At 36.9% G+C, this 18,437-nt stretch overlaps 1 protein-coding gene across 8 annotated transcripts in view; it reads right to left on the bottom strand.

Moving 5' to 3' along the window:
• Nucleotides 1–18,437, bottom strand: part of CACNB2 (calcium voltage-gated channel auxiliary subunit beta 2) — a 261,949-nt gene that overhangs the window by 35,161 nt on the left and 208,351 nt on the right. For 5 of the 8 annotated variants that reach the window (XM_065666521.1, XM_065666516.1, XM_065666517.1 and 2 more), the window contains 4 exons: nucleotides 11,138–11,260; nucleotides 6,909–7,045; nucleotides 5,110–5,186; nucleotides 585–718 (listed from right to left, as the gene is read on the bottom strand). In XM_065666521.1, coding sequence (XP_065522593.1) covers nucleotides 585–718; nucleotides 5,110–5,186; nucleotides 6,909–7,045; nucleotides 11,138–11,260 — 471 coding nt within the window. Of the gene's footprint in view, nucleotides 1–418; nucleotides 439–584; nucleotides 719–5,109; nucleotides 5,187–6,908; nucleotides 7,046–11,137; nucleotides 11,261–18,437 lie in introns of all 8 variants that reach the window. The other 3 variants (XM_065666518.1, XM_065666519.1, XM_065666524.1) reach the window with 1 other exon arrangement.

Genomic DNA, 18,437 nt, shown 5'->3' with positions numbered 1-18,437 from the left:
ATTAATAATACAACAGTTTTGACTATTTGTTTTCTAAGTATAATCTGAGTATCTGATTAGATTCCAGTAATGGCTTTAACAGACTGAACTATAAGGGAAAAAAGCTTGAAAAAGATAAAGAATAAGCATGCCCTAGAGAGAAGCATTATATGGGTTTCTTAGAAATACATTTCTCACTTCTCTTTACTTTTAGGTGGTCTTCCAAGTGTGTCCTATTATTCCATCAAAAAGGATAATTACTGTAACAGAGTTTCATGGATGCACTGAACTTGGCACTGCTTGTTTTCTTGTACTGAATCTACTAACAGCTAGACACATTTCTACCTTAATTCTAGAACAGCTGCATCGTTAATCTGGGGTAATAATGCTAATGATGCCAGTGGCAGGATAAACACAGGTAATGTTGATATAAACTTACCGATTTCTGCTTCTGCTTAGCTACAGCAGCATGGAAAAGAAACAAAGAACAACAAAGCATGCATGTTATTGGCTTGTCAAAGGACGCAGACAGTTAACAGGACTAAGAAATGTGACGCAGTGCAGGTGAGCAGGTGGACAGATGGGAGCTTGGAAGTCGGTGTTACCTTCTTAAAGAAGGGCATTCTTTTCTCTTTGGAGTGGGGTGATGTTACACTGTTTGCACTGGGTTTGGGGGAGCGATGGTTTGCTGGAATATCATTTTCTTCTGCATCTAAGCCAGTGGCATCTATGTCTATAGCTATATACAGACAAACAATTCAGAATTATCAGATGACAGGGAGAGTAAAGATAGGTTAAAAAGGAAATAACAGGTAAACAGAAACAAAACCGTCCAGAGTAATAAACAAATAAATAAAGAGACGAAAATTAAAAAAATCAACCATGAGTGCAAAACACAATAAAACAAAGGGAAAAATTTAAAGGTTCAGTACGTTAGGATTAGAAGACAGAAGGCAATCTAACAGCTACTGTAACATTTTCCTCTGATCGCCTTTTACACAGCTACGTCAGATATACACAGAATTACTCTTACAAAACTGGGCAATGGCCAAGTCTGTTCTTGTTACATCAGAGTAAATCCAAACTAGTTCACTGGAACAGATAAGATTTTTTCCAGTGTAAACAACAGAACTTGGTCAACAACATTTAAATTACTTTAAAGCAATGAACACTAATTAAAAATGGGTATCATCAACTGAAATTTGAAATGTCACTAGTATGCCCATAGGAGATTGAGAAACAGAAGAAAAATCACTTTTGAAAACAAAATCAGCCTGGATACAATATCATCTACATCTCAAGGTGGACTACAATTGGCATTTTTAGCAATTTTAACTAAAAATACACAGTACTCATAAGATACATTTATTAGAAATAATAAAACCAGACCTACTAATAGTGAAAGCTAAAAATGGGTAAGAATGGTAGAATGGGTAGCAGAAAAGAGGAAATAGATACCAGCTTGTCTCGGAGACCTGGATCTTGTTGTAAAGAGTGAGGATGTAGGCAGGGCAAAATGGAAGTGAATACAATAAACCATTGCTGTTCAGCCTCTACCCCAAAAGAATATAGAGCATACAATACTTAAATCATTAATAGAAAATATTTACCCTCTTTAGCAAGTAAGAACAGTTTAAATAAACAGCATCATGGACTCAGAAATAAATACATTTCAAAATGCAAAGCCATGTTATCCTGACTGTTGAGTTCAAAAGATACCTGCTAACTACTTGCAATACAAACCAAACAGGTTTTCCTGTCTACAATGCTTAATCCTGATCTTATGTATTAAATTTGTCTTTAGAAACCAATAATGCACAAAAGTGATCCACAAACAAGCTGTACAACATCACTCTGTTGTGTGAAGATCTTACCCACCTCGTGATACACTCTCATTATCTTGCTGTGCCATTATGTCGAACCGAATCTAACTCTAAATAGATCTGTAAGCACTATCATTTGCATTGACTTTATCCAAACCCATGATTAATCATTGCAAACTATTATGAAACCACCTCAGTGACCTGCTTTCAGATGCTTGATGAGTGGGACTTCAACCAATCCAGTGGCATGTGCTATTAAATTATGCAACAAATAAATATTTCTGTCAAGCTTACATGCAGCTGCTGATTTAAGGGGAACTTGGGACAATGATCTCTTCTGTTTGAGTAAAGTACATTTTCCCCCTGAAATTATCGACAGATCTAATGCCATGATGCCTGACAATCCTTGAGTTTCAGAACTGTGCCTTTGAGCCTGCCTTTGCCAGGAAAGCCTGTGAGTAGATCCGCACCCTGTTTCTATATTGCTGCTCCTAAAAACAGCCACAGAAATCACATAACATTTTCTTCTAGCAGCACTGTTCCTTCATCCTCTTCATAAGTATAAAAAGAACATATTATCTTTTCTTGACTACAGGCCAGCACAGATGCTATAAATCACTCATAATAAGGCATAATAATGTTCAACTAAAATCGTCAGTAAAGAAAAATGAGGGTTGTTAAGCTTCTCCTGTAAAAAAGAAATGCAATATTAGATCAGCCAGATATCAATATACTCTTTTTTCAGTCTCAGTCTTCACACTATGTGACATCCCCTCTATGACAGTTCTTTTACTGTTAATTATCTTTAGTTCATTGGGTTTTCTTTAAAGTAATTTCCACTAATATCCTCACCCTGTTTGGAGGCCCATAAGGACCATATGGATTGATTACTATATCAACATAGTTTTATTTAAATGGCTATGTGCCTCCCTTTAATTTGGGGGATTTTTTTTTTCAGTTTCTTCATCTTGTTTGTATTTTTGTTTGGTTGATTTTGTTCATTTGGGAAAAGAAATAAAATCCCTGACTTAAAGTCAAAAAATGAGGTTAACTTATTCAGCTAAAATCTCTTTGACTATGTATCAGTCATTTATTATACTTTCAAAAGGAGGAGGCCTGGGAATAATTGAACTGTACTTCAGAGTCAACTGAGTCCTTGTGTTAGTCACAAACTATGCTTCTTTCACCCCTGTTGGGATGCCTTAAATATAAATACTGCAGACCCAAAATCTTAAGATCACAGGATAAGCTAAGTGCACAGAATGTACACTATTCATAGATATTCTCTAAATCTGCCATGTAACCGAATAAACTTTACCAGATTTCCTTCTTTCTCCAGAAAATTGTGTTTCTGAAAACTATTGTTTGAAGAAGCAATTCAATGCAATGAAATTCTAGCCAGGATGGCTAGCCAAGATGGCTAGCAAATCAAGTCAGTTGGTAGTGTTAGTATGCTATCTGTTCTCTTGCCTCTAAATTCTGTGCAACAATCTGGAAATATACCAATCTCCAAGTGTTTTTTAGGATACAAAAGAATATTATAGCATTTCACATGTTCTAACTTGCAACACAGGCCCATGGACACTTAAATGCGGCTCTTGAAAATTAGGCCTTAACGGTAAATATGACAATTTAAAGCCATGGTAAAATAAAACATTAAGGTGTGTTCTACAGACTTGTGATGGACACTTACAGGTAAACAAAAATGATATTTTCCAAGAAAAAAAAAAAAAAAGACAGGCAGGGAACTTAAATAGAATTTCAATAAAGAAACTGCAATTGTAATAAAGTTGGTTGTTACAAACAAATTCACTGCAAAAGACAGGTATCTATTTTGATTAATTTAATTCAATTAATTTAATTAAATGAAGCTACTATTACAACTTGACTGAATTCCTGTCTCTCTCTTAATGTCCACGTAAATACTTTAACACCTTCAGGATCATTGTAAGATGCCCGCTCTTTAGACCAAACTCCATATAAATTAGTATGATTGGAAAATAGATGTCTTCGCCTCATTAGACAAGGCACTATCAACATTCATTAATAATTTCAGATTTCAAAATACACATTTTCTCTCTCAGGAGAAGACAAAACATCCAGCATTGCAGCAGCTGAATGTAGTATAATTTTATTTTTTGGGAAGTAATCTGCTACACTTTTTTTTGAGGAGCTGATGCTAGCTTTTCTTCCATCAACTCACCATGTATTTGCTTCAAACCTAACTAATGTTAAATCTGTCTCTTGATGCTCTAAAAACAAAACATTATTTGTGAAATATTTGTCACAGAAGGCAAAATATGTCCAGTATACTAGAACTGCATGAGACACATCCTCATTATCAGAACTGTGAAACTAACAGTTCCTGTTATTATAAAACAATGCCATTCTGGATGCTACTGCAGAAACCTCTTGGGAATTCTTACTGCTGATCTTTCTCCTGTACCAGAAGGTATTTCTTGTTCAGCAGGAGTGCTCAGACTAGACCAAACCTCTAACTATCCTACCGCAATGCAGTCTCATCATTTTATTGTCTTTGTTATAAAATACCATGGTAAAAGCAAGTAGGGAATTTTGTGCATTGATAACAGCCCCATCATTGCCTGAACTTGAGGGCACTGACTCTGTTACTTCAAACCTACCCAAACCAGCCTTACAGGACAATGCAACCATACAAACTCATAGAATCATAGAATCATAGAATAGTTAAGGTTGGAAAGGACCTTAAGATCGTCAAGTTCCAACCCCCCTGCCATGGGCAGGGACACCTCACACTAAACCATGTCACCCAAGGCTCTGTCCAACCTGGCCTTGAACACTGCCAGGGATGGAGCTTTTACCACTTCTTTGGGTAACCCATTCCAGTGCCTCACCACCCTAACAGGAAAGAACTTCTTACATCCAATCTAAACTTCCCCTGTTTAAGTTTTAACCCATTACCCCTTGTCCTATCACTACAGTCCCCAATGAACAGTCCCTCCTCAGCATCCTTATAAGCCCCCTTCAGACACTGGAAGGCTGCTATGAGGTCTCCACACAGCCTTTTCTTCTCCAGGCTGAACAGCTCCAACCTCCTCAGCCTGCCTTCATATGGGAGGTGCTCCAGTCCCCTGATCATCCTTGAGCACATCCTCTGGACTTGTTCCAACAGTTCCACGTCCTTTTTATGTTGAGGACACCAGAACTGTACACAATACTCCAAGTGAGGTCATGAAGTCATGGATAAGAAAAATAGGACTAAATTTGTATAAATTTTAAAAGATTATGTGCATGAATCCATAAAGCAAAGGCTTTGTGACCTACTCACCAGATGATGGAGGCGTCGATTTTCTGGAACTAGGAACGATGTCACCCAAACTGGATGAAGAGTTTCCTCCTGATTTACTGGAGTAAAGCAACAAATTAGTTGGATGTTTTATATCTTTCTCAGTAGTTACTCATTTTTCACCTGCCTTCTAAATGAGCTGCTAGCTGAGAGACAAACAGTATTTCTGGCAGCAGTATAAAATACACATCTTACACAAAACGTGTATACATTTCAAGGACTGAGTAACTGCAGACATCAGTCATGTTCCTTGTTCTGCTGTGTAACTTCATTCTGCTGCATATGTTGTCACTACCTCATGATCTTAATGAAATCCAGTCATTAATGTGGCTACTCATATATAATTATTAATACTAACACTCATTACTAAGACCAGTTCTTAAGCCAATGAGCATATCTGTTTCCTTTAACGGAAGAATTATTAGTAGCTCCCAAATGAAAATGTTAGTATGTTTGCCTAATATCTTTTCAATTTAACTGAAGTACAAATTCTTCTGCTGTCTTAATACAAGGTAGCACTTTGGGAAAAAAAAAGTCTCTCGAAGACAAAGTAGTCTAGGGTTTTGTCAAGTTCTGCCTATCCAAGTTGTGAAAATGAAACAGTATTTTTAGTCATTTTATTTGTTACCATAAAGATAAGAGCACTGAAAAGAATGTAGCAAAGGCTATTTCACTTTCCTAATAATTCTTGTGATAGTACTAGTTTCCACTTCATCTTAATGAGATGTTTAGGACAGTGTTATCTCCAGTGAGAAGTTCCAGTGAATGGAAGCCTTTACAATTTGGAAGTCTCTGAATCACTGTGTCAAATTTGGCTTTGGCTGTATCAGAAGCAGAAGGCACTTCATGTCCCCCTGCTGAGGACAGCACACATAGGAAAGGCATTTCACAGTTAGCAAATGATACTGAGCACTGTAGCATCCTGGTCTCCTCCTAGCATAGACATGTTCTTCAAACACCGCTGCCCTTCCTATTGAAGTAGGAAATCCTCTCTGGCTTCCCAAACATTCCCCATCTGTCTTCCCAATTCTAGATCCACATGCTCAGACATCCTGGAAATATTTTTTTCCTACATACTCAAAGGGAAGCAAGTAACATTTGCATCCACATGTATTAATGTTTACTGGAAAATAATTTTATTAAGAATTCCACAGTAAAGATAACATTATTACCATGTTGCAGTATTGTTCAATACATTTAGACACTGAATGGCTATTTTTATGTAATGACAGCAAGTCAGAGACAGCGAACGATCTGACGTGAAACTTATACCATAAAATGCAGTATTCTTACAAGCTGTGCTTGTTGGCATTGAATTTGACAAGACCAAAAAATGTTTTCCCTAAGATGTACCTAACAGGCATTGGTTTCAGCTTACAAATAAATTGATATAAACATTTTCTGTAACTTCTAAAATCAGCTTTAAAGATGTCTTTAGAAGGTTTCAAAATTGCAGGATCATGAAAGCAAGTAACAAATGCTAAAAAAATCAGGGAGATCAAAAATTGTGCTTGCACATAGTAAATGTACTAACTGCAGTGTATATTTGCAAATATTTTATGAAAATAAAATTGAATAGCAGCCACTGCAGACCACCACAGACTACCAATCTAAATATCTACCTTCTTTCTCAAATGATAATTACATTAATTATATAAATAAATATTACTTCCTTCACCGGTTCAATTACAATAATTTAATAGAAGTACAGCATACACAGCATTAACTTCCAAGTTGTGCCACAGTTAATGCTACTATTTTTAATGATTTGTCATTATTACCTGGAGTAGAATTTTCCTTGTTTTGCCTTTTGTTCATGCTGCAGCCTCATGTTTTCTAGTTTGACTGGGCTTGGTATGAATCCGATTTCACAGCCTTCTTTTACCAACCTTCCTATCCACCAGTCATTATTAAATTTCTATAGATAAAAAAGAAAAAAGTAATATATTAAGAAAATACGGTATTTGTCATGATTTTGTTATTATTTTTAGTTTGCAGTTTATCCATTTTACGTAATTCTTCCCTGCATTTAATCACTGTACTATGTTATTATGGCAGTGAAGAATCATGGTAATATCCAGAAATATAATAATGATACCTTGCAAATTATTAAATTGCCATAGTACTTAGCATAAACCTTCCTTCACAGACTTCATTATTCTCTCTGGCTGTTATTTCCATCCATTTCCCCATCTTTATTTTTTTCTGCTTCATGGTTTTTTCTCCCCACACATGAAAGCTGCTTTTGCTCTCCCTTGATGTTTCTCCTTGGTGGACACCAGAGATTTCTTCTGATCTGCTTCTACCCACTGCAACGATTTTTACAGCTCTGTAATAATTTATTTTTCTTATTCCATCATATTCAATTCTCTATTTGAAGTTAAAAGTACTACTTCTCAAACTCCCCCGCTTCTCTGAACTAACTAAAATCCTCTGAAATACGACTACATCCTGCTGCTTATATATGCTTACTGCATACAGCTCATGTGATCTGCATCTTAAACGTACTATCGTAGATCCACAAGGAATGGGTATATTTGTATAACTGAAAAACCTTTATGGTTATACTAATGCACTGAATTTCAGCTATATGAAATATGAGATAATGACTACTCTAATCGGTATTTTTTCACATGCAGTGTTTTTTGTTTTGCAGAGATCTGTAGAGCAGAACTATTTGCTTTTTCCTTTATTATTTATTCATTTTTGGGTGAGAACAGGCCACTTATATATGGCCCCATATTCAACTTTCTAGAAGTTCCACGAGAACAGCCCTAAAATATGAATTTTGGATAGTTTGCATTATTTATGAAACTGTAAGAGAACATCTGAATGAGAAGTTGCCTTCTTGAATCTGAAGCTATGAATGTATACATTATAGTGCATGTTTAATTATTTAATAAGTGGTTTTAACAGCTGTTCAGTTAGGACTAAAACAGGTAAAATGTGTGGGCTCCCATTAAAAGGAATTATTTCACTAAGAATACAATGTTGATGGATCAGTCATACACAACCTAAATTGCAGTATTATCTTTCATTTTGGCGACTACAGGAATGTGATGCTTGAAATTAACTTCAAGATATTTAGCTAACAAAAAATACAGATTAAAATAAAATCACTTTAAAGCTCCTAAAACATAAGGGTATCTATAACATTCATCCTGTGGGATGCCTTTATGAGTAAGAATAACAGTATTTAAAAGGGGGCTAATCTGGAACAGCAGTTTCTCAAAGCCGTATTAGACAGAAGCATATTATAAAAAACATAACCTTTCATCACAAAATGTTAACCAAAGATATGCATGTGTATTTAAAATATACTGCAGGATAATCTAGGTGGAGGAAGACTATAGCAGTTGAGCCAGTGGAGGTTGTAACTTTGGAACTGCTCTAGGGTATACATGAAGTCTGAAGAAGTAGTATCATTAACTTTGTAAAAGGAAGAGATAAATAACTAAAAACCACCACTAAACCAAAACATGAACAGCCACTACTTCCTTATGCTGCCCTACAGTACTGCAGGCCACTTTGCAATCACATTAATCTTCTGCAATAGCGGTTATCTCGGTAGCAAGGTGTCCAGCTCTCAAGGTGCAGGCTGGGGTGAGCAATTATCTCTAATCCACCTGTGCTTGGAGTGCCATGGCTAAAGATGAATTAAAGGCAAAGCTGAATTATGGCCATGCACCAAAGCCTCAAAAGATTCAGGAGCAACTATGGTGCAGTTCTTGTTTCTTCAAGCAGGAAGGAATCCTTCATCTTTACATATACTGAGCTTTAATGAATGCAACCTGATAATGAAAATAATCACTGCAATACTTTTCACCACTGCCCATGTACACTTTGAACTGAGTTTTTTTTTGTTTGAGTCCTCTCGGCAGCACACTCCTCGTAGACAAGAACAGAATGCTGATCCAGTGTGGCATTACTGTGCAGGCAAAGTTACCGGATGTTTCATTATCCCTAGCAACCAGTTAGGTATAAATGCTACATTTTATAGTCAAGTATGTTTTTTTGCTTTTCATCTGAAGAAATAATTAAACTTTGGACATTTCAGTTCTCCCAGCATTAACTATAGGGAGCATCAAAAATGCTGAAGAAGTATCTGGTGGGATATAGCCCTGGAGAGTACACAGAGCACGGCCACAGAAGATGGAGGGAGGCTGCAGCTGTTCAGGGAAGAGCTGCTGCTTGGGGAGCCCTCCTGAAGAGGTTCAACCTGCCCAGATGCAACAGCTGCTGCCAAACACAGGACCAGAGAATCCAGGTCCAAGTGTAAATCCTTGCGGGTCCCTTCCTACCTCTCCATCTGGCCTGGGTGCAGGATCCCTTCCGCAACCCAGTTCTGACCTAGCACTGCCAGAAGGTCAACTTACCTTAACTATTTAGAGAGAAAACCAGGTATTTTTAAAAGGAATTATCACAGAGTGCCTGTCCTGTTACATCTGAAGCTGCAATATTTGAATCTACTTTTCCGTTCCTGGATGCCAGATGCAGTCACACAGAATGTAACAACTCAGATGAGCTAAGCTTCCTTTCAAGGCATTTCTGAAGATCCAGAAAAGTTCAGGAAACTTTTTCTTCTTCATTTTCTCCCATGCATATTTACATGTGTTTAAGTTTTGCTGGGAGCAAAAAGCCTAAATTATAACAGAAGATCTGCTAACACTATATTTCTGGTTCATATGGAAACAGGGAAAACACTTGATGTGAAGTCTGAGATTATGACCTCATTTGAAATGCAGACAGAATAGATGACTATACAAAATCATTTATCTAACCAAACTGTGCTATATTTTCCAGTGCTCCCAGTCTTACCAAAGGATGCTGATGGTTTTCTTTTGATAGGACTCTGTACCTGCTCATCTCTACTTCCGTCACAACAGAAAGAAATTTTTCAACACTATCAGAAAACACATTTCCTTTACTATATACAATCTGAATCCAAATTAACCTTTTTTTTGGTGTATTTAACATATATGGCAAAAGATTATCATTAGTCATCAGTATGAAGGCGCTAAAGTCTATTTCTTGTGTTTCCTTAGCCTCTGTACACCTGTATTTTTACCTGTGTATTAGAAATGTTCATTGCTTCTGCAAAGCATCTGCACTAGAAGATTGATTATGCATTATCATAACTACTGAGGGATTTTCCAATAATCTAAAATGGGGCAAAGATATAACTTCAAATGCATGGCTAGGTTGCTCTTATCCTTAAGTTCTTAGTTCTTCTGCTACAATTTTCTATTTCCGGATGGACTATTTTGAGACAAAACACAATGGAATATGACCAGAAGCTGCGAAAACTTGTGAAATGAGGGAATCATTCAGAAGGGACCAGAGGGCTGCTATGGAGGGCTTCTATGGGAAAGTTACTAATTTATTTGCTTTATATTATTTTTCAAGAAGCAGGGAATGCAAATGGTTTGAGGTGTTTGAAACTGTAAACATTGGATATTTTCAAAGCCAAACTACCAAAGAAATCCAACACAGCTTACAAAAAGTGCCTTTTTTGACAGTTGTTATCATCCCGAAACATCACATCAGTTCTTCAGTATGTAACTGTTAAAAAAATACTGCCTGTGCCAGGGAAGTAACAACAGTGAAAAAAAGGAGACCTGAGGATTTGGGGGTTAACTGAGATTCAGTCACACAAATAAAAGAGAGCCAACCCTTAGCTGCTGAATCACAATGAAATCTCATAGTACTAGAATGGTAAAATCCTGAAAAATTATATCACTGAATATGCAGATGTAGAATTCTAAAGCTCAAAATAAACTATTTTTACTAAAGAAGAAAAGCATTTGTTTTCCAGACTTCATTAATTTGATTGTAAGGATATTGCGCCATAGCTCTTATAAAAAGAATATTTCAAAGAATATTCAGTTCCTTATTTTATAGCATTTGTATAGTGCAATGTGAAGTGTTATCTGAATGTTAAGAAATAGTAGCACTATTACTCAGATAGACCCTTAAAGGGATATTCACTTACTCGTCTAGTTTTACTTACTTCTTTAACATGAAGAAAATCTTTAGCCTCAAATGAGATGGCCATGCCTGGGACTGGAACATCATCATCGTGAGCTGCACTGTACCCAACATTTGTCCGAACTGCAAATGCAACTGGTTTTGTCTGCAAAACAAAGGATAAGCGGCATGAAGATTTCCCTCGCAAACACATACATATATGCAGATGTACACACAGATCATGATCTATGCAAGTTATCCTTTTTAAATGATAAAAATTACAGAGAACGCTCAAAGCATCCATATAGAACATCATGTTTACTTACCTCAGTTGTTTAATATCAACACGCTTGGTAGAATATTTGATCTTTTTCTAGCTACTAGCACTCTAGAGTAAGTCAAACCAGTAATTAGAAATCATAAAGCAGTTGGCAATTCACGTATTATGTGCAGCTTGCAGTTCTGCTGCCACACTTGCCTAGCACTATGGAGGGGCACATCCCAGCTCCCAGACAGTCTTCAGGGAAATCACAGATTAGGAGAAGCAGTGCCAGCAGCTTCCAGTGACCCTTAAAGCAAGACATCTCACTGCAAAGCCATTCTGAGAGCAAAGTAATGTGCCCTCAGATTTTCAGGTCGTTACCAAGTACCAATGACACGGAAATTTACTAGTTCCCGTAATGCATCCTATGACCTGTAGTGGTAGTTGATAGCAACGAGTTACAGGATTTTCACAAGCTTTATTTTCAAGCAGCAGGTGCAGGAAGGGTCAGCAGCCCCCTGGTCTCACAACTGCTCTCCACCCTCCTATACAACTCCTTCCGAGCTCCACTGATGCTGAAACACCTTTCGACAGTTAAGTGGTTAGAAAAAGCTGCTCAGCCCGGCCCACAGCTACAGAGGGCTTCCTCTTCTCAGAATGCAGTAGAACAACCTTTATTCTGGTTTATTCTATGCCAAACACCTTGAGCTTGCTTTCCTAACAGAGGATCCCTGGGACCCACTATTGTCCTACCCCAGGCTAAACTTTTAGCCCACCCCAAAATCCTCCACACTCCTGTTATAATTCAGTCTGAAGTCCCTGTACATTATGGCTTGTAAAATAATTTTAAAGACGGGAACTGAGTCTCAGGGGTGCTCACGAGGGACTGTGGAAGGCGTGACATAACTTAGCATCTTAAAATACACTAAAACTTCTACCAGACAACAATTTTAGCTTTATTAGTTGGTATCCATCATCACTTCAGCTTGGCTAAAAATACAGCATTTTGCTCAGATGACAAGCAAAAAAAATGTCTCATTTCCTATGTAAGGAACTGCTTCCATTTATTCTCAAAAAAAAGGCTATGAAAAGCAACCCCTACTTCATGACAGCAAACCTGAACACCTGAAACCAAAAATCATGCTATATTTTTCTGATTACTAAAAATCTCTGCCTGCTCCATCCAGACTTACTCTCGCAACCTGCATAGTGCTAGGGGACAAAAATCTGCCACTTTAAAATACATGATAAAATAATGAGGGAGATGAATAAATAATTCTAAAGACAGTATCATGCTACCTGGCCTGGAAAGGACAGTGGGGAATAAAGGGAGAGTAAGTTCCCTGTTGCTTAATTTAGGTCTTATGTGCTGTAAAAGCCATGGGGTTCCAATAAAGCAGATTTTAAAACTCCTTAAATAGGCCTATATTTGAATGAATTATCACAGTCAAACAATTTACATCTCAGTGCACATTCTAAGAAGGCTTTTTAATTTAGGAGGAGAAACAATGAGCTCTTTCGTAACAGTGGGGTTGAGGGAGTATCTGTAGCCAGAAGTGAAACAGGCAGTTTCAACAGAAATAAATGTTGGGAGGGGATTGAGAATGGGCTTCATGTTTATGTAGTATTCTGTATCTAAATATGTATTTGTATGAAGAGACGATCAGCAAATTATTGGAAAAGGACATTATCATGTCTGTTCTTTCTTCCAGAATTAGTGGAAAAATCTTAAGAAAGGTTGGGTAGAAGAAAGAGCGGGTAGAAGGACTCTAAAGACTGAAACCAGTGCCATTTTAACAGACACTTATTTAAACTGGAAAGCCTATAGCACACTAAAGCATGAAATGCAACTGAACACAGTTATGGGTTGAAATCACACATCCCAAGAGTTCAATGTCTTTCTTGGTGTTTAGCCAGAATCAGAATATTGCAAATAGTTGACTGCTTTTCTTTTCAGGTCACCTGAACAGAAATAATATATTAACAAAGAGGAGTGCTATGTGAAATGCAGTAAAAAAATCAATAGACAGATTTTTTTAAAGTGTCTTTATTTTCAACAAGGAAAATCCTATTGCTATTGGAACATGCTGGATAGATATAGGTGGTAACATGATAGTATTTGCACTGTGCAGCAGAAAAAAAGTTCAAATGAGGAATAGTATTTAAAAAAGACAAAAAAAAAAAACTGGTAAGTGGATCAAATTCATGCATTAAGAGGGAAAATATGTAGAAATATATGTATAACAAGGGAACTGGTTTAGATGAGTTTAGTAGATGTTCTTATTCACTACCATCCTATGTTAGAAAATTATAGACACTTTTTTTTTTTTTTAGATATATGAAAAACACAACAAAAAAAAAACCCAATAGCTAGCTGAACTCATTGTGTTGTTGGGGGTGTTTCTCATACTCAGAACTTCTCCAGTGTGCTGCAAAAGGAGCTGAGGCATCTAAGAGAAATTTCTGGACTCCAGTATGAAAGAAAGGTATGTCTCTTACTAAGCCCATAGTAAGTTAAGCTTGTCATTACACAGATGAACTGTTAGAGGGACATCAAGATATGCTTATGCATTCATGATTACACATCTAAAACTGGGCATTTATGAAAACCGCCATACAAAAAATAAAATCTGGTGATTCCTCCACAGCAATTTAAAAACCTTGCAGTCTGAGTATGTCCACTTCCTAGCAGCTCAAATTTGTATCTTACTGAACTCCTCTACTATGCTCTCAGTTGTCACCAGCACTCAGCTACCCAACACAAGAGACAGCAAACTATTACAGAATGCCACAGAGAAAAAACATAGTCACACAGGCACTGAATTCAGTGATATAATGTATCTTCCTTAAAAACGAAAGATAACAAATTACTGGGTTCTATTATTCGTAAAAAAACCCCACAGTTTTCCTGAATTTTAAAACTACAGACTAACAGAGTTGATGCTTTCTATGCTATTACTCATTTCAATACTGAAAAATACAGATATGAATAAGCATTGTCAAATCTAAACAATACTTCACCATTAAGTAGTACAGCATGGAATAAATCATTCATTGTTATTAAGAATGATCTTTTTGTAAAGCATAGTAAACTGTCATTGTAGAAATGAATCTCAGAACAAGAATGGAAATATTAAGGAACAACCTTTGCCAAACACTGATAATGGGGATAATATGCTTTCTTATCCATTCTCACATTTGCTGTATCCTCTAGTGAATATAAAAAACGCTCAACAGAGTATTGTGACTTACTCCTAATAGTATCAGTGGATGAAAGAATTTAGGATGACTAAAGACTAAAATCTCTGCTGCACTGCAACAGACATCTTCAGCAAGTAAATGTCCTTGACATACTTCTAAGAAATGATGCAGAATTTCCTATTAGAGGGCACACCTGACTACCCAGGAAAAAGAGAATAATGGAAACTACTCCAGATCTTAACATGAAAGATAAGTAGTAGTTAAAAAAACCTCTGTCACTTTCTGCAGTTGAAAAAATTACTGTAAAACTCTGAGTGGAAAAAACAAAGCAGAACATTGATCTACAGATACCACAGAAATGATGTGTCCGATTTTAGATACTTGTCATACTGGTAGAAAGGGAGACTGAAGTACCATGGGATTAGACTACAATAATTCATCTAATTGAATATTTAAAACTAATTAATTTATAAAAGTTAAATGCTAAGCCTTTTTACATAAATAAATAATTTTGACAGTGTCATAGAAGTGTCAAATAAACTACTTTTTCTTTTCTTGAACTACACTGCCTTGAACTAAAAAAAAAAAAAACATTAAAATAATCCAGCTGTTATGTAATTAGGGCCTTATGTAATTTTTTTCTTTACATATGCATATGTATATTTTAAAATATATCTAGCATCTGCTTACATATCCTCCAGTTCTAAAATTAGACTAGGTCAAAACAGTTAAGCACTTTCTGTTCGCTCTCTAAATCTTGTGAAAATGTGATGTCAGTTTAGCATTCAGCTAATCCACAGCCTACACTATAAGGACAGATGTTCCCAGATGTTAAACAGTTTAACATTTCATCTCTCTCAAGAGAAACAATGTGGCCTTTAAAAGTTCAGTTATCTTCAGAATGAACATTTACACTTTGTTTTCCCTTTTTCCTCTGTAAAAATACAACATTTAACAGACCAAATACCCCCACAAGGAGAACATTAACCAGACCATGGACACTACCATCATCTGTACCACTAGGACAGCAGGGAACACACACTGGAGTGGGGTTCCTCATGAAACAATTTCAGCTTCTGGTTTAAATTCAGACTATGACTCAATAAAAACTTATTCACGAACTGTTAAACCAACTCTGGCTGTACAGTTTTGGTAGCGGACACAAATTCAAACAGGAATAGGGAGACCTTACTTAATTTTCACTTTTTCCATCTGTTTCTCACTTGTTCCTTTTGGTTCATGAGTTATATTCACTTTATACATCTTCATGCCAACCTTTCTTACTAAGCTAATAGAATTTACAGTATTATTATCCTCTACTACTTATGTTCCTTCACCCTTGTTTTATCACTAATTTGTATTGAATGCATTACACCAACATCTGCGCATTGTATCTGCCTCAGTCAATTTGTCAGTTGAAATGAGTTTGCACCTGCTTGGTTGAATTTGTATCCGAGAAATATTTCCCCCAGTAACAGAACAAAATAGTACAATCTGTTTTCTAGTAATGTACTTAAAACATGACAAAGCCCTTTTTTTCTTGTAACTTGTTTCAGATTTTTTTATGCTGTGCCATAAACCCAGTGGATGCAGCCCCTGGGGATCCCAAACAAGGAGGCAAATTTACTGACACAGAATTTGCTCTCAGAACAGGTCATCTCCCTTACGACCACTAATTTTGGGAATGTTGCTTGATAACTGAGGTATTTCTATTCCCCATCCACTAAAAAAACAGATTAGAGCATTCTCCAAAGCCTTTTCATTTACACCTGAAGTTGTCCTATCTGAAACAATGACTCTAGGGCTAAAGAAACACAAGCAAGGCTCAAGGCTGCCTTTACTTTATTCAGCAGTAGCTGATGAAGATCTAGAGTCTCTGATCCATCTCATTTCTCACTCTGTTACATCATTCCCACACTAGAGGTACACTGTATTTACACCAGTTCAAACAAAACTGAATGCTAATCTGAATGCATCTTTCATGAGGGCAATGCCAGCGAAGTCAAGAACTGACCCAGAGAATTACTTCAGTCACCATTTTGGCAAGTTGCTTGTCAAAGTCAACATCTGTGGTGAAGTTTGGAAAATTTGTCTCAAAGCACATCTCCTTCCTTACCACTTATACACAAATGCAATGCATCCTTCATCACAGCCACTTTTTACAGATGCCTGTAACCTTGTCCTGAAAGCAAGGAATTATTTTTCTCCAGAGTAATGAATATAATGGGTCTCTCCTGAAATACTACCAGGTTCACACTCCTGAAAATTTAAAACACCATACAGGGCTTTTTTTTCAGCTTAAGAAAGATGATACTACTGCTGAACTTTTCATTAGTGGTCTTGGTAGGGATTAAATATGTCAGACAATGACCTACATTTGGCACTATTTCCACAGAGTAGCCCTGTAAGTAATGAAACGGGGCTATAAGCAACATTAATACCTCACATAGGACAAAGATCAATAGCAATGTGATGGCCTGGTAACTGCTGTCTTAAAATACATCACTTTATTTTGCTCTGCTGTTCAGACTGAGAGTCAAACATATAAGGCAAAAGCAGTTTAAAACCTAGATGTTTTACAGAATTAAGTGATTTTCATTATTATTTTACAGAAGTTTAAAATTATATGAAATATATACTGTCACAAAAGCAGCTCAAGAACACAAAAATAAACAAAAATACTAAAAGAACTTTGTTATTTTTTATTCTGTAAACTAATCTATACATCTGTTACACAAGGAACAAAAATCAAACCCACAGGAGTACACAAGCAATTCATGTCCTAAATGCTGATTATTGCTGGAGCCTCATTACAGATAAGTAATTGACCAATCTCTAGCAATAGCATCTGCCCAGCAATCTCATTGCTGAGGAAGCAATGACAATTCATGGATGCCCAGTAGAGTATACCTGCTGTCGTTAAAAGTAGAAATCAATACTATGACTTTCCAGCAAAGATTAGGCCTTCTTTTATTGGTTTGGGCGTACGTATCAAGCAAATCTGGTAGCAAGACAGAACCACAGAAGAACTTAGGTTGGAAAGAGCCTTTGGTGTCACCTAGACCAATCCCTGCCCAAAGCGGGCCTGGTTACATCAGGCTGCTCAAGGCTGTGTCCAGGCATGTCTTGAGCACCTCCAAGGACAGACACCACAACCTCTCTGTGCGTCCTGCTCCAGTATTTGACCACTCTCATAGTAAAAAAACATATAGGAAGTATAGTTCACTCACATATCTATGAGTGAGGGGCCTTACCTATAATAGACAACAAATACTCAATATTATACTGCAGTATAGGAAAATGAAGTGTTATTACAAGTAGAAATTGCCAATTTCCAGTTTTAACTGTAAGTGGTCTAAAAAGAGGGTTTGTTTTAAACCACTAGGTCAAGGGCTTTGTATGTGTGTGTGTGTGTGTGTGTGTGTGTGTGATATACTATTATTTCTGGTTAAGACTGCAGTTGTATTACTTTCCTACAGCAGACAGCACCGACCTTATAACCATCTAATGCCTGAGGCTCGTCTCGGATTAGTGCCTCCCTGTGCAAGGCGCTATATTCAGCACTTTCAACAACTGAAGGAGCTGAAATAAAAAAGTATAGTGGGAGAACAACACACAATAAACTTGTAGTTACTAATTCGCAGCCTGAGTACAACAGTGGTATAATGAAATTTAAACTCTTCTGAATTATTTAAGGCGATCAAAAGAAAGCATGGATCTCTCCTGAGGCATTTGGGAGAGAAGTGGTCAGCCAGAACAAGCAGTCCTGGAGCCAATTGTCATTACTGACTCAGTCATTGAGAAATTATTTCCAGAACTGAGGCAATGTGAACTATGCCCAGCCATCACCACCGCCTGCACGTTACCTTACCAAAGGCTG

This window comes from Lathamus discolor, chromosome 2 (assembly GCF_037157495.1).
Source record: "Lathamus discolor isolate bLatDis1 chromosome 2, bLatDis1.hap1, whole genome shotgun sequence".
In the NCBI taxonomy this organism is placed as follows: Eukaryota; Metazoa; Chordata; class Aves; order Psittaciformes; family Psittacidae; genus Lathamus; species Lathamus discolor.
This window is presented reverse-complemented; position numbering and strand designations above follow the sequence as displayed.